Source organism: Balaenoptera acutorostrata, chromosome 13 (genome assembly GCF_949987535.1).
Source record: "Balaenoptera acutorostrata chromosome 13, mBalAcu1.1, whole genome shotgun sequence".
Classification (NCBI taxonomy): Eukaryota; Metazoa; Chordata; class Mammalia; order Artiodactyla; family Balaenopteridae; genus Balaenoptera; species Balaenoptera acutorostrata.
In genome coordinates, this window is record NC_080076.1 from 71,860,290 (window position 1) to 71,884,466 (window position 24,177).

General features: G+C 38.8%; 1 protein-coding gene across 20 annotated transcripts in view; it reads left to right on the forward strand.

The window, feature by feature from the left end:
* Positions 1-24,177, forward strand: part of MTMR3 (myotubularin related protein 3) — a 147,114-nt gene that overhangs the window by 87,807 nt on the left and 35,130 nt on the right. For 15 of the 20 annotated variants that reach the window (XR_009005110.1, XM_057527170.1, XM_057527174.1 and 12 more), the window contains exons 4-10: positions 3,860-3,949; positions 4,374-4,490; positions 7,405-7,437; positions 12,017-12,099; positions 14,135-14,301; positions 20,885-20,981; positions 23,518-23,631. Coding sequence is in view for 19 of the 20 variants with exons in the window: in XM_057527170.1 (XP_057383153.1) it covers positions 3,860-3,949; positions 4,374-4,490; positions 7,405-7,437; positions 12,017-12,099; positions 14,135-14,301; positions 20,885-20,981; positions 23,518-23,631 (701 nt within the window). In the remaining variant the exon portion in view is untranslated. The remainder of the gene's footprint in view (positions 1-3,859; positions 3,950-4,373; positions 4,491-7,404; positions 7,438-12,016; positions 12,100-14,134; positions 14,302-20,884; positions 20,982-23,517; positions 23,632-24,177) is intronic. The other 5 variants (XM_057527164.1, XM_057527165.1, XM_057527169.1 and 2 more) reach the window with 2 other exon arrangements.

Genomic DNA, 24,177 nt, shown 5'->3' on the forward strand with positions numbered 1-24,177 from the left:
CCCCCAAGTAAATGTGCCAGCAAGAATGAATTGATAAATGGCTTCTCTAGTTTTTTTTTTTAAAGCCTGCTATATTATTTCATTTCTGTGCTATTTAGAGGTCAGTAAAAATCTGGTCTGGGAATCCCTTAAATAATGATCTGTCAAATGATCTTGAAGAGAATAAAAGTTTAGGCCTTATATAGTTAGGTGAGTTTAAAAAGTGCTGAGAAAGCATGCTGAGAAAGCATGTTTACAGTGTACTTTTATGTAATAATTTTTAAAAGCCCCCCCCCCTATATTTCATAGCTTTTCCTGCCTATCCCCTATTGGTTTATGAGAAAAACTTCCTAAATTCAAGTTTTCTCATATCTTTTCTCTTTAGTGCTGAGTGTAAATACTCAGTGTTCTTTAAGTCAAGAACTACCTCTTAAGAATGGAAATAGAATTGGTTAAAAGAAAAAAAGGTAACATTTATAGGAAAATTGAGTTCCTTTCAAATATGACTATGTCCCTTATTCCTTCACCCAATCATTGACCTCAGAGGAAATGAGTGGAAACGAATAAAATGGAACAGATTGACACAAAACTCTTCATATAACAAGTTATTTTGGTGTTTATAGAAGTGGAGTCATTCTTCGTACACCCTAGGTAATTATATTTCTGGAGGCTCCAAGCCATGTCATTATCAACCTTACTAAAACACACCAACTTCATTAAACTTTTATTTATTTATTGTAACTATAAATAACTGAATAGATTTTTATGCTTTTGAAATTATTTGATTATCAGCTACGATTTCTTGACAGTCATGGTGAATACTTAGCAGTGTCACTTCCCTAGGACTGCTAAGTATATGACAAGTTTTATATTTTTTGGTAGCATTTTATGAACCATTTATAAAGTTGTTACAGTTTTATTTTTAGAATTTGAAGCCGCTAATTTCTTTATACATTTTAAGTATCAAACTTTTTAAAAGTTTGTGCCTCAAGATAAAACCTGTGCCTCAAGATAAAATGGCCCCTTAGAGGGGTTGGAATGGGCCCAGTCAGCTAGAGTAGCAAAGATACGGTTTTATGGGTAGTAGCTGAGTGAGTGAGTGTTGTTGAAGTCTCTGTATGGCTGTTCGTTTCATCACCAGGAGACTGGTTTTATAGAAAGCCTGACTTCAGATTAAACAGCTTTAATTGGTACAGTCAGTGGTACCACATCCATGGATTCCCAGATTAATCGGGGAAAATTACAGAAAGTTCCAAAAAGCAACACCTGAATGTGCTGTGTACCAGCAACTATTTACATAGCATTTACTTTACATTAGGTTTTATAAGTAATGTAGAGGTGATTTAAAGTATACTGGAGGATGAGCATAGGTTATATGCAAATACTGTATACCTTTTTTATATAAGGGATTTGAGTATCCATGGGAGGGCTGTGTGTCTTGGAACCTATCCCCCTCAGATACTGAAGGACGAATGTATTTAGTAGTGGATTATAGTAGAGCAGCAATTCTCAAAGTCTTTGGTCTGAGGACCTCTTTTTACATTCTTGACTTATTGAGGGCCCCAAAGAGCTTTTGTTTATGTAGGGTGTGTCTGTCTGTATTTACTGTATTAGAAGTAAAAGCTGAGAAATCTTTAAAATGTTCATTAATTCATTTAAAAATAACAATAACCAATTAAATGTTACCATAACATTTTTAATGAAAATTAACTTTTTCCTCATCCGACAATAATTAATGTAAAAGAGTAGCATTGATTTTTACAGTTTTTTAAAAATGTTTGGCTTAATAGATGATAGCTGGATTCTCATACCTACTTCTACATCCAATTTGTTACAGTATGTGTTTTTGAAATAAATGAAGTAAATCCAGCCTCACAGAGATACATAGTTAGAAAAAGGAAGAGTATTTTAATAGTTTTTCCAGGTAGTTGTGTGTATTCTTCTATTACACTACATCAAAACTTGACAAGTATCAGTTCTTTTTTACAAATTTATTTATTTATTTATTTTTAGCTGCATTGGGTCTTTGCTGTGCACGGGCTTTCTCTAGTTGTGGCAGCGGGGGCTACTCTTCGTTGTGGTGCATGGGCTTATCATCGCGGTGGCTTCTCTTGCTGCGGAACACCGGCTCTAGGCGTGCGGGCTTCAGTAGCTGTGGCTCGCCGGCTCTAGAGCGCAGGCTCAGTAGTTGTGGCCCATGGGCTTAGTTGCTCCACGGCATGTGGAATCTTCCCAGACCAGGGCTCGAACCCGTGTCTCCTGCCTTGGCAGGTGGATTCTTAACCACTGCGCCACCAGGGAAGCCCCGACAAGTATCAGTTCTTTGAAGGTTAGTTGCAGTGTGGAATCTGAAGCCATATCAGTGAACTTTTTGTATTATGTTAAAACCATAGGTCTGTCTTGCACTTTAAATTAACCTTTTATCCATGCATAATTTTGTAACATCAAGAATAGGTCATTTTGAAAATAATGAGGAATGATAAAATAATGAGTAATGCAGATCTTCCAATGTAGACATATTTCGCGATAAAATTTCTTTAAAAAAATCACCCTTGGGGACTTCCCTGGTGGAGCAGTGGTTAAAAATCCGCCTGCCAATTCAGGGGATACGGGTTCGATCCCTGGTCTGGGAAGATCCCACATGCTGTAGAGCAATTAAGCCTGTGTGTCACAACTGCTGAGCCTGTGCTCTAGAGCCCGTGAGCCACAACTACTGAGCCCGGGTGCCACGACTACTGAAGCCCGCGCGCCTAGAGCCCATGCTCCACAACAGGAGAAGCCACCACAATGAGAAGCCCGCGCACCGCAACAAAGAGTAGCCCCCACTCTCCGCAACTAGAGAGAAAGCCCGCATGCAGCAATGCAGACAAAAACAAACAAAAAACCTTGAGTATTGTTTGTTTATAGATAGGATTTTTCTTTCTTTGAGATTAAAAAATTGTTAGAAGTGTGATAAGTAGCATGTGTGGAAATGTCCAGTAACTAGTGGTTGTATTTCTTACTGGTGCTGTCAGTTTAACATGATACGGTTTTGCTCATATAAAATTTGCTGTGTAAACAGATTCCATCATAATTTACAGTCAGACTTTCCAACAGATTGCTTTTTCCCCCTGACCTGGTCTTCCTATACCATAAAAATTCATAATGTAAAAGACTACTTTTTAATATAAATTATAATTAGTTCAATTCAGGTGCCATTTAGATTATAATTTATTGCTTCTTTGAAATTGCCTTAATGGAAATAAATCTAATTTGTAATATAAAGCAGATTATGCTAGGGGTAGTGGTTCACACATGTTTTCAGTTTGAGAATTCACTTCTTAAGTTTACATTAAAAAGAAAAAAACTTTCTGTTATGGAAAGTTCACATATAACCAAAGTAGACACAGTGGTATAGTGAACTCTCACTTAAAAGTTGCATGAATTATCCCTCATGGACAGTTCTGTTTCATTTATGCCCCATTCCCTTCCCTCTCCAGTTTTTTGAAGCAAATTCCAGATGTGAGTCACATCATTTCATTTTTATATAATGCACAATGTATCTTTCAAAAATAAGAATTGAAGGTTATAACTTAAGAGAAAAAAGCCACTGTATCTTGGTTTCTCCTAAAAGTAATATACTAACAACTTATTAGTGCTTAATAGAAATGTTCTTAACTTCTTTGACTTTTTTTTTTTTGGCATTGGTGTGTTCTCCGTCTAAAGGCGCCGAATGTATTAGATGGAACACTTTTGGGGGTGAATATTTTTTCATTGAGCTTTCTGCCAGTTCACCTTGGTCACTGGACTCTCACTGTTATTATGCTCCTAGACATGGCAGAAAAGCCCAATATGGTTGAGTAGGAACTTTGAAATTATTTAAACATTTGGGTTTTTCCAGGATGAAGAGACTCAGCACAGCCTTGAGTGCATCCAGGCCAATCAGATCTTTCCCAGGAAGCAGCTGATCCGGGAGGATGAGAATCTTCAGGTAATTTCAGGCCACTTTTGATTGTGAAATAAGTATTAAGCATCATAGTAACAATGTAGCAGAGCTAATGGATTGAAGTAATGTACTATATATAGGAAAATATGTATTAGAAAAATATATATTTTCCTCAACCATGCACATAATAGAAATGTAAGCTGGAAAACATCTCTCCTTTTAGAATTTTTTTCCTGAGAATTCACTGAGATGATCATCTCTGTGTCATTCCTTCTGTAGTCTAGAATATGAATAACTAGGTTTTATGAATCTTGAATGTTGTGGGTATAAACCCATCCTCTTTAGGTCTCTTACCCATTTATGTACTGTTTTTGAGTGACAGTGTTTATCATCCATTCACCTGACCCATGTTTGAACACTTTGCTTTACTGCTTCAAAACTCTGAAGGGTTTCTTCTTCCATTTTGAAGGTTCCTTTCCTTGAACTTCATGGAGAAAGCACAGAGTATGTGGGCCGTGCTGAGGATGCCATCATTGCCCTTTCTAATTACAGACTTCACATCAAGTTCAAGGAGTCTCTTGTTAATGTAAGTGTTTCTCAACTGTTCTCCCACTAAAGTAGATGGAGAAAGGAAGTATTCAATAAAAAAACTTGTTAATGTTCTCAAAGAGAGGAGTGTTATATGGGGTTTGGTTTGAAAACCTTGTGTGCTCTGCTTTTCTCTCACTTAATTTAAGCACTCAGGGACACTAGGTTAGCAAGCAACTCTTGTGCTTGATTTAAAATGATACATGTAGTTGTCAGCTAAGGTGTCCATTGTCTAGTAACACTGCATGATTCGCAGTAGGTAATGATGTACCATTAAGCTTTGTAAGGTTGCAAAGGCTGTGTAGGCTTTTATTCCTCAATTTTTAGTAGTTGCTGACTGCCTCAGTTGAGAGAATTTCCTGGACCTTGATGTCAAATGTTGAGTTGTACTTTGAGCTCAGTGCAGACTTCTGTTATAGGATGAAGTTATTCTAATGGCTCCTTAGTGGTATAAGTATAGATGTCAAGTACAGTGTGTATTTGCATAATGGACTATATATTGCTGAAGAGAAGGAAGGCTCTCAATTTTCGAGTGCATTTACCCTTTTCAATTATGAGGGTATTCTCAGTGAACTGGTTCTTCCAGCACACTTGCCATCATTAATAGTTTTCAATAAACGTGCCTTTCACCACAAAAATGTGAAGGTTCATGTATTTCAACCAAATGAATGCCTTCTTCCTTCCTCACTGGACCGTATTGTGGCTTTCTGCACTTTGGTTCTAGCACAAAGAAGTGTATTATGACATCTTGTAAAAGCTCAGGACTGTACTTTCATTCAGATTGTGTGTTTTGGGGTTCATTTGGGGATTCTTAGAAAAAGTTTACTCAGCCATCCAGAAGTTACCCAATTCCTTCATCATATTTTTCCCTTGTCAAGACTCAAATGGCTGACGTTTTCTTTGTGGTTGGCATTTATTATTTTAGTATTTATTATTATTCTTTGTAGTTAAGCATTTACATCCAGGAATCATTGTGGCCTGAATTCCTCCTGGTTTCTAGATTTGGGCTATGATCATATCTGTTATGTTAGTTTTCTGCCTATCAGCTAAAAATACACACTGGATTCATCAAGGAAAGAGGCATGTTGTGCTTTCTTACCATATAGCACTGTATTCAGAAGGGCCCATTTGGAATTGGGTGGCCGTGATAGGAGGGGACAGGATTGAATCTCCTATAACATTCCAGCAACCAGACGTTTCCTACCAGCTACTGTGGAAATAATGACAGTAATAATTAGTAGAATTGCCCAATTTAATTTTGTGTTTAAACTGTGTTTAAATGTCTAGAATTGATGGAATTGTAATTAAATTGCATGTGGAGATAATTTAGTTTCATATCATTGCATTTTTCTATACAGTCCTCTGTCTCTCAGCTTTTTGGTTTATGGCGAAGTATTTCAGAGACTATTTTTAGATCTATTTGGGAACATGGTCTATTGGAGAGAAAGCATGGATTTGATCATGTCATTCACCAGCCTGAAGCCCTTCAGTGTTTCTTAACTACTTCTAAGATGAAATTACTTAGCATGGTATGATCCTTGGTCCCTGACAGCTTTACTGTATCCCACTTTTCCCCCTTCTTCCTTTTGTATTGCTAAAACCACCCTCCTTGGAATCTCAGACATACTTTACACCTCTGAGTTCTCTCTTCTCCTACCCAGGGAACTTCTCTTCATCTGTCAAAACCCAGTTCAGGTGATAAATTCTTCTGTGAAGCCTTTCTCAATCCCAGTTCCCTCCCTGACAGTTTATTACCCTCTCTTCTGGCTTCTTCTGTATCTTGAACATACCTTTACAACATTTACCAGATATGCTGTAATTTTTTGTTTATTCATCTTTGTATCTTCAGAATCCAACATGTTTACTGGTGCCATGGTATTCAGTAAATACTAAAGTGAATTGAAGTTAATAGGGGTTTGAAATTGATATTAGACCATTTTTAAACCCCCTTTGGGTTTAAAGTTCATTTTAAAACATACTTCTGTGTAAATACGCCTGTGTCATCTTGTCTCTTAACAGTAGCTGTATGAGTAGGTTGTTTACTGGAATTGTTGGTCCCCCATTGTGACTGAGACACAGTGCTTAAGAAAACTTACCCCTGTTCTTACTTTTGACCCATTTCTTCACCTAAAAGTGCTTTCCATTTAGCATTATAACCCTCTAAGGCACAGAGCCTGCATGTCACGTTTTAAAAAGCCCAAGATAATGGTTTTGCACAGAAAAATGGTTGTGCAAAAGTATTTTGGCGTTGCAGTGACTTTAAACATTTCAGGTTGAGAGCGACTAGGACTTCTTCATATAAATAAGTTAATCACATCGCAGTTAGTGCTAAGATTCCTAAAACCTGTGGTTACTCCAGGAAACAGTGGCTCCTCCTACACTAGGTCCTCCCTCAGCAGATGAGTATTTCAGTAAAATCTGTGAGATTAAGAGACCCCCCCTTAAAGGTTATTATATCTAAATCAAACATAAATCAACCATCACCCAGATGTGCCAGTATATATTGTGGCATGCTCCAGTTCGCATCATTTTGTATGCTTTTAAATCAACACACATCATTTTGTATGCCTTTGAATCAACACATTTAGCACTTTAGAAAATGACTTACTATCAAGCTTTAAATAGCTACCTGATAATCATATATTCTCTTGTTAATTTCACAGCAGCACTGAGATACATCATTACTTTAATGCACACACATTCACTGGGTATCAAGTTTCCAGTTTCTAGGGTAAAGAACCTCTGTAGTACAGTTCAGTTGTATTTAAGGTACGAATTGCTCCCATTCTGTGCTTTTCCCAAACTGTATTTTTACATACGTACAGGTATTTGCTCAACTAATTTATAAACAAGTAAGTGTTCAAGTGGAGTTCATGAAATTTTTAAACAATTCTTGTTGTGTAATTCAATAGACCGCCTCTCAATCTGCTGCTTCTGCAATCCCAGTAAGTAGCATGAGAATTCTAGGCGGTTGTTGCACCTGTGCTTGGAACAAACTGGTTTTGAGTGTCAGATGCTCACCTTGCAAATCAGCAAAGTGTGTCATCTCTGCATGAGTCCCTTCCCTCATATTAGACAAAGTTCAAGTGGTTTCCTATATGAGGACAATTTGTGCGGTGGGGATAAAGCCACACAGTTTAAACATAAGCGGGTGGAATTGTGACCTTCAAAAAATGTAAACTGAATTTCAACCAGAAATAATTTGTAAAGTCAACATGAGTATTTAAAAGGACATTAAAACTCCATTTCCAGACTGCTCTGTTAATGCTTCTTAGGAACAAGCTGGAAGTATACTTGGAAACACTTTCCTTAGCATTTTCCTAGATTCTTTCCATTGCCTAACTATTGTACATCAAAAATCTTCATTCCCCAAGCATCAAAAGGAGGTTATTGTTAACAATGCACTTTGGCCTTAGCATTCATAAATCAGAAGAGGCTTCTGAAACCAGTGCTGGAAGAGTATCTTGAAATACCACAGGTGAGCAATAAAGAGTTTGGGTCTTTAACCTGTGACAGTCTTCTTCCTCTGACTGGTTTTTAAGTCATAAGAGTTAGAGCCCAGATATTCCAGTGTGTTACAGATTTTAGGTTAAGACTCATTACATTATTTTTTACTCTGCTACTGCCAGTTTTACTTCACATGTGTACGCAAGATTAGTACTTCCCATTCATGCTATAAAAAGGGCATTTGTTTTTAAAAGGTATACATTATCCCACTTTTAAATTCTGGTGCTTAAAAAATAATTCACACACACACCCCCACCCACCCAGAATGAATTGTGGTAAATATAGTAGGATATGATGATATAAAATTCCCTCTGGAATGACACAGTACTGTGGGTCTTTTATACTTGTGCATGTCTATTAAATTTTTAAACTGCCGCTCTTCTGCTTTTTTGGATTGATGCTCTTATGAGTTTTGGTGTACATGATATAACTTTTGACCTTTTGAGGAATTGATTAACAGCACTGAGTGTGTTTGATGTATTTTGCGCATGAGTTTGGTGGGTTTTATAAGAGGAAAAACACTGTAATGGGAGATAGAATTGCCTGGGAGGTAGAAGGCAGAGGAGAAAGAAGCAAAAAGAAAATGAGTTGCTACAAAACACTGAATCAGTGGGTAAGAGAGGATTTGAATGTGACTTTAGATTTCTTCGAATTGCCTCTAAGGAATCTTGGTTTACATTCTGTTTTCCTCTTGAAGATCCCTGGTGAAGAGGCTACTACTTAATTGTGAAAGAAAAACTAAAGTAGAGCTCACACAGAAGGGAAGGGCATCTTAGAGGAAGAAAGAAAGGAGTACCATATGTAATGGAAGGACCCTGAGCTAGAGGACAGCCATGGATTCTGGTCCTGACTTGCCACTAACTTTAGTGTAGTGGCTTAACCTTCCTGGGCTATAAAATGGTCTGGCTCTTGTGCCTGTAATTCTTTGTTATGAGGTTGAATATTGGGTATGTCTAGTTACGGAAATGGTAAGAGATCCTCCTAATACGTGATGAAAGTTGAGAAACCTAAATCAGTGGACTTGCCTTTAAAAAAGTACAGAAACTTATTATGTTTTGGTTGGATGTATGAAGAGGAAAAGAAGCCTATCTCTGGCTTTTTAGAAGAGGAGGCAGTCTGGGGGCAGGGGTGCGTTGAAGAGTAACATTGAGGTGAAAGGAGAAGAAAAAAGGGAGATACTCATTTGATATAAAATCATGTATTTCTCTTTTAGGTCCTTGTTCTTGCTGCATATTAAACTTCCTTGCATATGACAATCTGCATGATTATTAAAATCTGTTTTCTGTGTCTATGACTTGAGTACACATGGTTGTTTCTGGTGACTTGCTAGTATCTGTATACTAGCAACCAACATTTTTATCCTTATTCCTTAAATTTGCAGTGTTAAAATACATGAAAATTTGTATATTGAAAGCATTTAGGTAGCAGATGTTTTGCATGCTCTGAGGTGTTGCATATTTGTATTTTGGAAGTCTGGACATAGGCTCTTGGGCTCTAGTCCAGTAGTAGGGATGTAAAACTTACCTGTTCTTTGTAGCAAAATAGCACAGACTGGTCCACTCCCTCCAGCAGCTGCTAATAGCGTTAGTTGGTTTTCAAGTTTTCTAGCTATAAGGAAAGGTGATAGAAGGGGATCTGGGATGCCGGTGACTGCTGAGAGAGCACGTGGATTTGTAAAGCTCACTTCTCACTCTACCCCAGGCTCTTCCCATTCCCTGTCCCTGGGACTTCCTAAGTTGTGACCATCCGAGGTGGAGAAAGCAAAGGCTTGTGTCATGTAGGAAGGTTGGAAGGTTGTCCAAGGAAGTCAGGAAGCATGCAAAATTTGGCTGGTAAAATTTTAGAAAATTGAGATAAGAACTCAGGCCTCTTAATTGCCAGTCTGGCAGCTCTTTTTTGTTTGTTTGTTTGTTTGTTTGTTTTTTGTGGGGGGGGGAGGGAGAAGGGGGTTGTAGGTTTAAAAACAAAGAAACCCAACATGAATCTGTTATAGGATACCCAGAGGACTGGCCTGAGAACAAATCAGTGTCCTCTTCTGATCTCTTAATCTCCTATTACTTCTTCACAATTTATCCCCACTGATACATTGTTGGGGTTTTTTTCCTTCTTAGATGTACAGGTCTTGAAAGAATTTTTAGCTGCATCAACTCCAGTTTCTCACAGCACCTTGGGGTTAAGGACTTAAACAAAAACAGAGGGCCAAAGCTCCTTTTTTTTCTCAGAACACAGGCAAGAATTCTTAGCCTTTCTCTTACTTCTGGTCCTATTATAAGTGTAAGGGAATTTTGTTGATTAATCAAGAAGGCTCTAGTCCTGAGGTAGAACTCCCAGCCATTACCTGAGTAATATTATTTTGCTTTCTTACCCTTTTTAATCCCTGCCCCAGTTTGTTTGTTTATTTGTTTGTTTGTCTAAGATGTCCGGCATTGGGCTTCTTTTTGATCTCCACATCCTTGTTCTGAGAGTTCTCAGCTGACTCTGGCAACTGCACGATGGGGCAGCGTTTGCTGGAAGCCTGTTTCTGAAACTGGCTCAGCTAACAGGAGGGCCACCCTGTGCAGGCAGCACTCTCTTGTTTCTGTCTGTTGGAAGAGACTGCCTCCTTCTCATGCAAATCATGAACTGTTGGAATGCTCCTTGCAACTCCCAGAGCCACATTTTGGTTGGGCTTGATACAGTGTAAAAAGACCCTTTTCCAATGAGTGAGAGTATCTACTGTTATTTTTACCAGGCTCTCTTTAGAAGTTTTGGAAATTGCTTTTTGAAGCCAGGGGTTGAATCAGGATAAGATGAGGGACAGAGGGAGGATTCTAACAACCGCTTAAGGATTTGTCACCCTGTTCAGATGCTTTCCCTCCTGTCTGCCTGCCTTCTTTGATCCCTCTCCACTGTCATATTTATCCTGTGTTCAGTAGTCTGTTGACCAGATTGGCAGGGAAAGAACCATCCCAGCTTACTCATACCTTGAGCCCCACTTGGCAAACAGGGCTCCTCAGCTTGTCTTTTTTCTTTTTTTCTTTTTTTTGGCTGCGTTGGGTCTTCGTTGCTGCATGTGGGCTTTCTTTTCTCAAGTCGTGGAGAGCGGGGGCTACTCTTCGTTGCAGTGCGTGGGCTTCTCATTGCGGTGACTTCTCTTGTTGCAGAGCACGGGCTCTAGGTGCACGGGCTTCAGTAGTTGTGGCACGCTGGTTCAGTAGTTGTGGCTCGTGGGCTCTAGAGTGCAGGCTCAGTAGTTGTGGTGCATGGGCTTAGTTGCTCCATGGCATGTGGGATCATCCTGGACCAGGGCTTGAACCTGTGTCCCCTGCATTGGCAGGTGGATTCTTAACCACTGTGCCACCAGGGAAGTCCCCTCAGCTTGTCTTTTGAAGCAAATTAGACCTAGCTAATTAAGCCACTGTGAGACCTGCTCCCTTCTCCTCGATACCTAGCCTACTGAGCAGAGAGCCTGACCCGCAGCTCTGTCTTCTCTCTTGTCTTTTTTGTCCAACCTGCAGGCAGTTCAGACCTCCAGTCTTTTTCAAGATTCTCCTTTGCTAACACAAAGCCACAAGCCCACCTTGTCATTTGGGGCAAGTGACAAGTGTAGTCCCACTAGCCTCTTGATCTGCAGCTCTTTTCTGTCAACAAGACAGGATAACTATTCTGGTTCCCTTTGGCTTCTGTGTCATCACAAATCACAGCTAGCTCTAACCTTGTAAAGTAGTACTTTGAGAGATGAGTTTGAAAGTTTGTTGCCAGAGAGATGGCGTATTTCCCTGTTCTTCCAGATGTGGTGCCTCCTCTTTATTTGTTATCTTTGTGCTATGACATGACTTGAGGGCACTGATTAGAGATTGAGAAAGGGAAACCCTCAATCAGCCAGGAAATCACTTGAGTGCTATTGATTTAGATGAATGTGCAGTTCTGTGCTTCTTTCTCCTGCAGAGCTTTCTAATCACTCTTGCTGGACACACTGAAGAACTGCAGGGTCAATACCTTTTTGACTAAGGGAACTTCATCTTTTTTTAATTGCAGGTTCCATTACAGCTTATAGAAAGTGTTGAATGCCGAGATATATTTCAGCTTCATTTGACTTGCAAAGACTGCAAAGTTATCAGGTATGTGATGAGTTTATGCTGTTGTTTAGTGTGGAAAATACTTCTTAAAGGATGGATTCATGATTTGATAACAGAAAAACAGCTTTTGAGGGTCAGCCTAGTTAGGAGTATTTTCGGAGTAGTTAGTCCCTGAAATATTTTATCTTTAGCCTACTTTGCTATTGGAAAGGTGTTTTTTATTTTTTATTTGGACATAATTTTAAATTTACAAAACAGGTACAAACATAAAAATAGTAAAGAGCACTAGTATTGTTAACATTTTACCCTATTTGCTTCATCGTTTGCAGGGGGCGTGTGTGTGTGTGTGTGTGTGTGTGTGTGTGTGCGCGCGCGCGCATGCGCTAGTGTGTGAAATTCTTGTTCTGAACCATTTGAAAGTAAGTTACATAATCATGGCTCTTTGCCCTGAAATACTTGTGTGCTTTCTTAAGAATAGGGGTATTTTCTTACATAACCCACAGTATCATTGTCAACTTCACAATTTTACACTCATAATACTTTTTATCCAATCTACTCTCCATGTTCCAGTTTTGTCAGTTGACCTAATAATGCCCTTTATAGCATTCCCCCACCTCGTTCAGAACAGGATCCAGTCAAGGTCACATATTACGTTTAGTTGCCGTGATTCTATAGCTTTCTTTAATCTGAAATGTTTTCCGCCACGTTTCTTTATCTTTTATGACATTAATGTTTTGAAGAAAAAATCTTTTATTTATAATAGAAAGTTTCTTATTTTGTGTCCGGTGTTTCCTTGTGGTTAAATTGAGGTTGTGCGTTCTCAGCTGGAATACTGTATGTATGAGGTTGTGTCCTTTTCAGGAGATTGTATTACAGCTGGAGGCAAACAGTGTTCATCTGTCCCTTGCTGGTGATGTTAGTTGTGATCACTCTCATCAAGGAGTCACCCGCTTTCTGTGTAATTTCTATATTTTCTCCCTTGCAACTAATCAACAGTCTGGGAGGCACTTTAAGACACTAGAAATGTCCTGCTTCTCATCACATTTCTCCAGTGTTGGCTTTATCTGATCTAATCTTTACTATAATGGTTGAAAAGTGATGCCTAAAATGCATTTTAAATTTAGTAGCTCTACCAGTTTTTAATTCCCCAAGTTTTTTGCTTTATTTCTTTGACCTATTCTGGAGTGCCAGTAAACATTTTGTGTGGACATATTGATGAGCCACACTGATTGGGACAAGGGAGAGGTTTAAGTGACCTCCTTGGTTTTTTGTTTTTTTTTTTAAACTTTTGTTGGAGTATAGTTGATTCCTCCTTGGTTTTAAGGTAAATATTTAAGTTGCTTTTTAGCCATTGAGATTTGGCTTGCTTTTGATAGATACTGGTTATAACTCACAGTTTTAAAAGGTTGCTTATTAATTACTCAATTTTAGATACTGCATTTGAAAAGATAAAGTATTTTTTACACTAATTATTTTAACCTCCTAGTTATATATACTGAAAATTGCACTTGATAATACAACTGTTTTGTTCTCTACATGGTAACATCTGAAAGTTTCAGTGTAATGTATCTTATTTTTGATCTAAAGTTGCTGACTTATTCTAACTGCTAAATAGATAAATTTTGAAATTATTCCCTAATTGGCTAAAAGTACTGTGAACTATTTTTGAGCTTGCTGTAATATGTCATAACAAAACAAAAAGAACTTCTTTAAACATATTCTTTGAGAAGGGCAACCATAAAGCTTTGGTGGAAGAAGTGGAATAAAACCCCATTCCTGGAAGAGAATGACTACCATTTCACTTTAATAATTGTCAATCTCAGAAGAGATTTTATTACTCTAAAAAAATAGGTTTTCCACATGTCCAGCTTTCTTCTTCTTGACATTTTTCACCATTGGCTAAAATTTGTTGGACATGTTTTGTTATTATAAATCATAAACATTAGACCACTTCTAATGCTTTTTTGACTGTTGTTATCATTTCACTGTGAGTAGGCACTCTTGAAATGGTGGCTACCCTTAGGTTTCATTGTCAGCTGTCTTCTGATTACATTTGTACTTGTTTGGCTTTACAAAGGTGTCAGTTCTCAACCTTTGAGCAGTGTCAAGAGTGGCTGAAGAGACTGAACAATGCAATCCGACCACCTGCTAAAATAGAAGATCTCTTCTCATTTGCATACCACGCTTGGTGCATGGAGGTATACGCCAGTGAAAAAGAGCAACATGGAGACCTGTGCAGGCCAGGTAGGCCTTTCTAAAACGTGCAGATGGTGGCTTTATTGAATTACTGCTTGAGATATCCGTAACATGAAATGGGACTCCTAAGCATTCGTGTATTTAATCAGTGTACTTTTCATGGAGCACGTAGCATTTGCCCATCATTCTTCTAAGCTCAACGGAAGATGTTTCCTACTTTTCAGGGGGAAGGAAAGAACACTAGACTTGGCATCACAATTTACTGGGCCTGACTAAAAACACGTAGGGTATGGGTGTTAGGGAAGCCCAGTGGAAGGGAGCCATGAGCGTTATATACATGTTTGCGAAGACTTCACGTTAGAAGTGGCTTTTGAGTAGGCTTTGAAGGTTGAATAAGAGTTCATTGATAACAGACTGGGGAAAAGAACTTTAGACAGAGCAAGTAGCATGAACAAAGGTACAGAAGTGTGAGGTTGGCCACAGAATAATGGATTACAAAATGGCTTTTTGCTGTGTTTGAATTTCAAGTCATAGATTACCTTTTGTCACCCCTTTCATCTCACAGATGATGAAACAGAGGTCCAGAGAGGCCAGGTGACTTTTCTCAGGACAAATAAAGAAGTTGGGCCTATACTGGAACCCAGGCTTCCTGACTCCTCATGAAATCTTTGTCACACTCACTGTCTTTCTCCCTCAAAAATGGCGTTGACCAAGTTCATGCTGTTTCTCTGTGTGTAGTTTTCTATAAATTGTATGTTGCCGTAAATAGAACTTTGCTGGTCCAGCACCGAATCTTTAATGTGTCCAGCTTGGAAGCAACGTCTTGAATTCCTAAGCAGTGAAACGTTGTGAGCTTCCTTCCAATAAAGTTTACTCTAGAGACTTTTTCCTTTAAACCTCAATTTTCAGTCCTGAACCTTCAATATTAACAATTCTGCCCTGGGTTGTTTTAAACATTGGAGGCTAATCTAGCAATGCTTGGATCCCTTTGTTTCCTGGCTCATTCACTGGTTAAAGCTTTTGGTTCATATATTTAATTAAATTATAGCAAACACAAACATATTTTTAAAGATGCTTTAATATGTACTTTTGTTTGACCCTCATGACCTTGTCAAACAGGCAGGATAGGCTGGTGTTTCTGTTTTGGGAGCCAAAGAAACGGAGACTCAGAGGTAAAACCTGTTGCCAAGTCCCACTGCTAGGCAGTGACAGAGCCAGGACTTGAACCCAGTTCTCAGCTATTGGGAGCTGACTGTTTGGGGTGCTGTGGATACAGAGACGAAAAACAGAGGCACCTGCCCTTGTGGAGCCTCAGGGAAAGCCCCAGGAATCCAAGCTTCCCATAAGCCTGGTCAGCCAGTGGAACCCAAAGTCGTTCACAAGAGTCACCCACACCAACCTTGGAAGGTGATGAGAATGTGCCTTAGCTGTCTCTCACTTCACTCCCTTATCTATTGCATCTTTCTTCTTTATATGAGATGCCATTGTATTTTAATTTTTTTTGTTTATGGCTCTTTTCAGCTTTTTTTAGTTTTTAAAAAAGTAACGTTTACATGCAATGAAATGCACAAATCTTACATGTATATTTGCTAAGTTTTTAGCCATTATATCTTATTTATTAGATTTTTAATCTCTACCATCTCCTAGGATAATGAAGTTATTGAGTGTATCTTGCTGTATTATGTTATATAAGAACTTTGATTTGTTTAAGGCTCTTAACTCCAAAAGGCATTCCCTAGTTTTGGGTTGCCAGTGTTTAGTTAACAAGGCTTGAATTTCTCCTAACCTGTTTCTCTCACAACCACAGACTGAAAATTCCTCATCTTTAGATGATTCCTTATTCCCTTGATAATTTAGTTTCTTTAGGATTTGAGTCAACTCTCAGAATATTCCTAAGATGTGTCAGATCAAAACTTCACTCCTGTCTATTAATTATAGATGGCTTTGTCCTGAGCTGAGATGACTTTGGTCCCCAGGTCTTTCCCTTCTTGAAGATATTTGGTATTTGTTGGCCACCAGGACATCCAATTTCGTGTCTTTTCATGGGTTTGTGATGGATGGAGGCATTTGGGGGTTAGAATACTGATTTAGCAACTAGAAAACCTGAATTCAAACCTGTACTCTACCATTTAATTTTAAAAATAATACTGGGCAAGCCATTTATCCTCTCTGTACTTTAGTTTCTTTTGTTCTTCAAAGTGAGACATTTTTCTTCTTCCTGCCCAAGCTGATCTGGATATTCTGAAGATCAAATCTGTTAATGCTGGAGAGTTCAATTCAGTAAATGTTTGAGTGCCTCCTATGTGCCATGCTTGTGAATACTATGAATATACAGGACGGTGCCATTGTAACTGATTGGAATTTACTCTGAGTAAAGGTTGTATTTTCTTTTCAATATATACATTCCACACTGAAGTCAACCTGCTACAACTCACATGCAATCTTACTGTACTTTAGTGACTTGGTTTGAGTGTGTGTATATGTGTATGGCTTTTTCCTTTTATATATTTTCACTGTGGAGTACAGAGGAAAACCTGCTTTTAAAAAATACTGTGGTGGCATTTTTAAAGCCAGTCAACCTAGTTCTTTCGTCTCCACCCAATGTCATTGAGTGTTGGTGGTGGCTACAGCATTACTTACCAATTACGAGCAGACCAGACAACCACATTCTTATAAGTCATCTTTATGTGAGACAGCACTTGAGATATTTCAGAGTCATGCCATTCTGTAATCTGCCCCAACACATGAGACCACAAGCATAGACTCTGAAGGGTGGAAGTTAGTTTAGTCTTTCAGAAGTTAATAAAACCTTTTATGGATTCTTCTCTGCGTAGCCTGTTAAGAGTAGAATGTGTCAGAGAGGGGGGAAATGGGAAAATTACATCATTACCCTGTATTCATATAAATCGTAGTTTCTGACTGTTGAACCTGTCATAGTTAAGCCAGCCATACTGTGGCCACAGCTCTAGGTCTTAATCTGCTTTGGAGGAAGTCACCACATTGCTGTTGGAGTTCATTGTAAAACTCTTGACTCTGCTCTTAGCCCCATTTCAAACTCTAAATAAGAATGGACTGGACTTCCCTGGTGGTACAGTGGTTAAGAATCTGCCTGCCAATGCAGGGGACACGGGTTTGAGCCCTGGTCCGGAAGATCCCACGTGCTGCAGAGCAACTCAGCCTGTGCACCACAGCTACTGAGCCTGTGCTCTAGAGCCTGCGAGCCACAACTACTGAAGCCCGCGCGCCTACAGCCCGTGCTCCGCAAATAGAGAAGCCACTGCAATGAGAAGCCCGTGCACCGCAACAAAGAGTAGCTCCCGCTTGCCACAACTAGAGAAAGCCTGCGCACAGCACCAAAGACCCAATGCAGCCAAAAATAAAAAATAAATAAAAAATGAACAGGAGAAAATTAAAAAAGAATGGGCTAAAGCTTAAAGCTTCTCTCCCATATGCTCAGCCTCCTTCTCATTTTAGCTGCCTTCTTGATGACTGTTCTGTACTTCAGCATTAATCTGGAGTCCTGACAGATGACTGGGCAATTCAGTTGCTATTTAAGTAGCATCAGACCCACATCTCTGACCTCTCTTCTATGATATACCCATTAAGCACATTTTGAATAACTATGAACAGCATGACTCTGGGTCATATACTGTTGTGCAGCTGCCTGTTTCGTATAAAGTAAAAGCCCTTGTCAGCAGAGTCTGTTTTCTGAGTTTAAATGCAGTCCAGTAAGTGTACATCTAGACGACTGTACTGGGACCTTTGTTCATAGAAAAGAAGGATTCTTCCCTCCGTATTTGAAAATCTGGGAGGGCTAGTTCTCACCTTCTCTGACTCTGATACTGTTCTTCCTCACAGTAAGGGCCTGGCCCTTCTATCCCAGGCCTTTAAATTGTGTATAATTGTAGGCTTGAATACTCAGAATCACCAGGAAGCTAGACTTTTGGGGGGAAATTTTTTTTAGACTGCTGGTTGACACTGTGGTTATGATAGAGGGATTTACTGCTTTAAAATTTTTTCATTCTCATTAAAATAAGAATTGCTGGACTGTTTGTAGTATAAGAAATACAAAATGTTAAAAAGGGACAGATCCTCATTTGGGGATGGGGGAGGCACACAGGAAGGGTTGAAATGGAAATACAAAGCTAAACAAATAAATTGGGGTATTACAGCATATCTAATGTTGAATCAATGGAGACACGAGAATTCTGAGAGGGGAGTTCTTAAGGGAAATCCAGCAATATATGTGCTTGGCATGCACTTTTCTGGCAGAATAAACACAAGTGAACTTCTAACACAGTTTAGCAAAAGCCAGTTGAATTACTCATGTATGTAAGGTCTGCTGCTAAATTTTTTTTTCAAGCAGTGGTTTTCAAACTAGGTTGTGATCCACCAGTAGGTCATGAAATCAAAGTTTTAAGAAATGAAATATGAAATGAAAATTCAGGATAGAAAATATCAATGTATCACACACATAGTAATAAGGGTGGGTATTTTGTGAAACTTAAAAATAAATATGTCATATTGAATTGTGATGTAGAACATTCTTATTGTGGGTTGTGATGGTCAGTTTCAAAGTTGATGAAGTCACTGCTTTAGAGGATACAAAGATAATTAAAACTCTTCTCAAGGAACTTGAAATAACAGATTTTCTGTGCTCACTACTCAGTATGTATTTCTTTGTGTGTGGCTCAGAATTTCATGCCGGGGATGGTAATTCTAAGCCCTTTCTTGGGCAATTGTTCTATGTAGAAAACTGCCTGAGGAGGAGGGGAAGGAGGTGGGGGGGGGGGAGGAGGAGGAGGTTCTTGTTGTTATTTTGCCCGTGATTATTTTAAAGTTACAGAAGATCCTATTTAGAGTATCTGTGTGTTTAAGATAGAGGTACTAATGTAAATGACCATTAATTAAAATACCTTTACCTTTTGCAAAGACTTGGAGCTGTATCCCAGGTTGTGGAAAATCTTGGCATTAATTAATGAACTTGCAAGTTGCCATAGTTCTTACGGCTTTTATATTGGGATTAAAAGTGAAAGGTTCCCTGTGTAGAATTAGTGATGGTCACCATTCCTTGCAATTTGTAGACAGCACTCCAATTCAGATAGCTTTTTCCTATTTGGAAGATTATATTGCTTTTAAAACTTTTCCAAAATGGGATAGATTCTAGTTGATTATTTCTTCCTGCATCTCTGAACCTCACCTTTTTATAGCTCTCCTTCAGGAAACATATAATACTTAGTTTAAGCTCAAGAAAACCAGTTTAAATGGGAAGTAGTTTTATAGACTTGTCCTTCATTCAAGTAATTGCTATTTCGTATTCTGAAGCTCTTCTCCCAGGGAGAGCAAAGCTTTGATCACCAGTGCTGGCTGCTTTGTGCTTTTGTTACTGTAGTTTCTCCCAGCCCCCACCAGTATTTATTTTACAACCTACAATACTATATGTTAGAGGTACTGCTTAATGGTTTGTTTCGTTGTTGTTGTTTATTTGCTTTTTATAAAATTACTGCTCTAGGACTGTTTTCAAGGAAGGAAGTTATTTCAGATTTAATGACTTTTATGTTCGGTTCATTTCTGCCTTTGTTGCTCGCTGTCTTGAAGAAGCAGCCAAATTCATTAGGGCAAATGTAGGCAGTTATACTTGTTTGGGTGGATGTTCTTACAGATGCTCAGCACTGTAGTTACTAGTGTGGTGTTTCTTGAGATTCCTGGGTACTGGCAGTTAAAAGTCCCATGATCTTTTAATTGCAATTCTGTAATCTGTAAGGTTCTGAAAATCAAAAGATTTTTATTTTATTTGGTAGTTTGACTTGATCTGAACTAACTATTTGTTGCTTTATTTATCCCATTTAGTGTGAATTATCCATGCATTTCACTGTAAAGATGTTAATGTTTGGTTAATGCTGTTGATATCATTAACCCAGTATTATTATACATGCACACCTTAAAATCCAGAAAATTCAGGTTCTGAAATCTGGCCCAAAGGGTTTCTCATGAGGAGTTATAGGTCTGTACTACTCTTCTTGATGAACTTGTTGATTTTATTTCTTATGTATACCATCAGTCTCAGTGTGGAAATGGGAAAGTATCCAGTATAGGGATAAGAACATGGGGTTTTTTTATTTATTTATTTATTTATTTATTTATTCATTCATTCATTCATTTATGGCTGTGTTGGGTCTTCGTTTCTGTGCGAGGGCTTTCTCTAGTTGTGGCAAGCGGGGGCCACTCTTCATCGCCGTGCGTGGGCCTCTCACTATCACGGCCTCTCTTAGAACATGGGTTTTGAGATGAGACAGACCTGCCATAATAATCACCTCAGTCTCAGTTTTGTCCTCTGTAAAATGAGCCCAGTGATACTACTCTCAAATTTGATAGTAGTGATTAGATAATATTCTTTTTTTGTTTTTTAGTTTATTTTTAATTGAGATAATACTAATTCTTAATTAAAATCAAAATTAATTTCCTCATTTCTTCTTATAGTCTTATCCTGGCAGGAGATTTTTTTAACTAAATATGTTATTTATACAATACCTTTTTAAAATAACTGAGCAGGGTAGCAGTGCTTTCATTCCACCTGTTGTGGAAAATCGTATTCATTTTGTCCTTTCTCCTATCTGTCTGTGGTTCCTAGGGGAGCACGTAACATCAAGGTTTAAAAACGAAGTGGAGCGGATGGGTTTTGATATGAACAATGCCTGGAGGATTTCCAACATCAATGAAAAGTACAAGTGAGTTGTATTTGATCCCTGTGGACTGTGTTTCATGGCCACTGCCTTTGCAAGAAACCCCAATTCTCATGTGGCAGAACATTTGAATTTAGACTTTTTCTTTGAAATGGAGTTTTATTTATTAAATCTAAATGCCTCATCTTCAGCGTACTTCTTGAGCCTTCTGTTCCCATTGCTATCACTGGAGTGGAAAGAGATCCTTACTTAGTAGGATCCTGGAACCTTCCTTTCTATCCCCTCCTATTCTTCCTGGCACATGCATGTCTAGATAATATTGTGCTTACCTGTAGACAGGGAGTTTCTGTTGTTCTCATCACTGCTTGACATCACATTAGAGATAAGATTAGTGATCTCAGAAGCAGTGATAAAACACTTGGTTTTTACTGTAATTTTACTCCAGATCCTATGAAATAGGCTACCGTATTATTCTCGAATTTGTTGATCTAAAACTAATGTCACAGCTATGATCGCTTAACCATTAAATATTAATGTAACCATTATTAAATATTTCCCATTACCTATTTCCCTAAAAGGTATAAGAACTTTGGTAGGGGAGGGCAGTTAACTACTGTGATTTTGGTGATCCAAATTTCTATAAAACAAAAGAAAATTGTCCAGAATTTTAAAATTAACATATCCTCCTCTTAAGTTTCCCTGCAGCAATTGGAGGCCTTCATCACTCTGTTGTCCTTCCAGCTGCCTCAAATTATGATAGGTATTTTCCTGGACTGTTTGTGGGTAGCCACCGGAGCATTTCATTTTTTGTTGGAAAAACGACAGCTAATTACTACGCACAGCTCTTAACATGGACCTTGGCCAAGGAGGTGGTGTGAAGAATCAGGAGCTACAGACATGTCATACCTTTGCCTGTTCTCAGTGACAAGTCAAATTAGAGAATTGAGGTGGAGAGAGGAGGGGGGTCCTCAGGGAGCCTGAGGCTGGCACAGGCTTTGCTCACATGTAACCCACCTTTCCTATACTGGAAACTGCTTATCTACAAGTGAGCAGCTCATACTTGCTGAAGAGCTGACTACTAGGTAATGTAATCCTTGGAGAACAAGGAATACAGTGATCAGAATATTGGGTGAAGTAAAACAAAACCTGAATTAAGCTAAGCTTGTTGAGAAAAAATTTTTGAGTTCAAAAGCTAGTGGTTTTCAGAAATCTCTTTTTAATATGGATTTAAAAAATTAACTTCTTTGAGTCCACTATTTCCACTTCAGAACCAGCCTTCAGCACATTGAAAAGTTCTTCATACTACAAAGGAAGAATAAGAGCCAAATTTACTCTTAAGTTTGTTTAAAAGAAGATAAAAGGAACAAGACTCATGGTTAGAGTGTTAATTTATAATCTGTGTCCTAGGTTATTTTTAGGAGTTTGTAGATAGGTATTAGGAAGTTTGTGGAGCTACTTTTGGTCAGTCTCCATTCTCCTGGTTAGGCTTTTGAATTCCTGATACTTAATCTGGAAATTGAGAATAAGAGAGAGAGATTTAGTCCAGAATGATCAGAACCCTCAATTCCTAAGCAGTTTGTATTTTTCTGCCTCTTCCCCTAATGCATAGAGTAGGCTAGGGCATGGTGGTAGAGATGATGGTAGTGGAGGAGGAGGAGCAGTTTGTATATTTTTGGATTTGGATTCAATGTCTATTGCCTTCACTATTGAGAAGGAATATTGGGTTTCCCAGAGAGAGACATGTCTTGTAAGCAAAAAACCTATCAGAAATAATGCTTTCTAGGGCACCAGCTTGACTAGTACGTGCCTACTAGTATTTTCCCTAATGAAAACAGCTTTTCTTACGCAACATGGTAAATCAACTATAATATAAAATAAAAGTTAAATTTTAAAAAGAGAAAAACAGCTTTTTTTCCCCTTGAGTGTAGTTTATTCTGAAGGATGTTTTATAGAAATTATGATTAATAGCATATTCACATTACTAACTTGGCTTAATGGAGCTACGATTATGTATGCAGATGGGGCTGACCCGTAGTGCTCTATAAACCCACGGCTGCACCTGTTACCTATAATTAGGACACCCTGTTTGGTTCAGATCAAAGAATATGTTAGTAATCCTATGAGGTCTCTGGAAACTTGAAATTGTGGGCTTTTGCCCTTCTTCTCATGTTTCCCTGAAAGACTGAGGGTCTGGTAGAGGTAACACAGACTTCCACCTCTGCAGTTGGACTGGGCATTTGTGTAGTTAGAAATGACACACATATTGGTTACAACAGTTACAGTGGAGTAACTGCCTCTCAACTCCCCTTTTTACATTGATAGTTAAGATCGCCAGATTTCCAAAAGGCAGCATCAAGTGGAACAATCCAAGATAGTATCATTTGACATACACATAAGTAAACACTTAAGGCAACCCATTCTGCTGAGCAGGCCAAGACTCAGGTAATGCTCCTCATTGCCTTTTAACTGGCTCTGGGGTAGCTTGATCGACATCCTTCTGCTGGCTCACTCATGTCTCTCCCTCTTCTCCCCTCCCTCTCTGTCTTCTTCCCTTCTCCCTCTTCCTCACCTTCCCTGTTAGGCTGTGTGGTAGCTATCCACAGGAGCTCATAGTGCCTGCTTGGATCACTGACAAAGAACTAGAAAGTGTCGCAAGCTTCAGGTCCTGGAAGCGCATCCCCGCCGTTGTCTACAGGTAAGTAAGCCTGGCCAGACCCAGCTTGGTTTGGTGCTGCTGCCCACTGCATATGGTCTGCTGCTTCTGTTGCTGCTAACCTGGGGGTGGTGGTTCAGGGAACTTTCCAGGTTATTCTGTACTTCCTTATTGCTGAAGCTGCTTGTCCAGTCATATACCAGTAATTCATCTAGAACACTACCTGATGATTCAGTTGACACTGAAAAGAAAATTTTAATAGAAAAGTGGCTGGACTTGCTATTTTAAGATCCTTCTGACATTCTGTGGGAAGATAATGTGCTCATTGCATTTAGCTTCAGATGTTGGCCCTTGGATTGAGAGAGATGAATCCTAGAAAGTAAGAATTGGGAGTATAGATTTGAGTCATTTGTGATTGTCTTTGTGGTTGAAACTTTGACACATGGAAGAGGTCTGCTTTGAGAGGGAGCATTTAGGGAAGAAGGCTAGGGCTTGGCTGGATAGATGCTATCAGAGATCAAAGGCAGGAGAGTCAAGGGAGGCAAGTTCTAGAAGGGGGTGGTGGTGTGGTGACGAGCACAGGTTTTA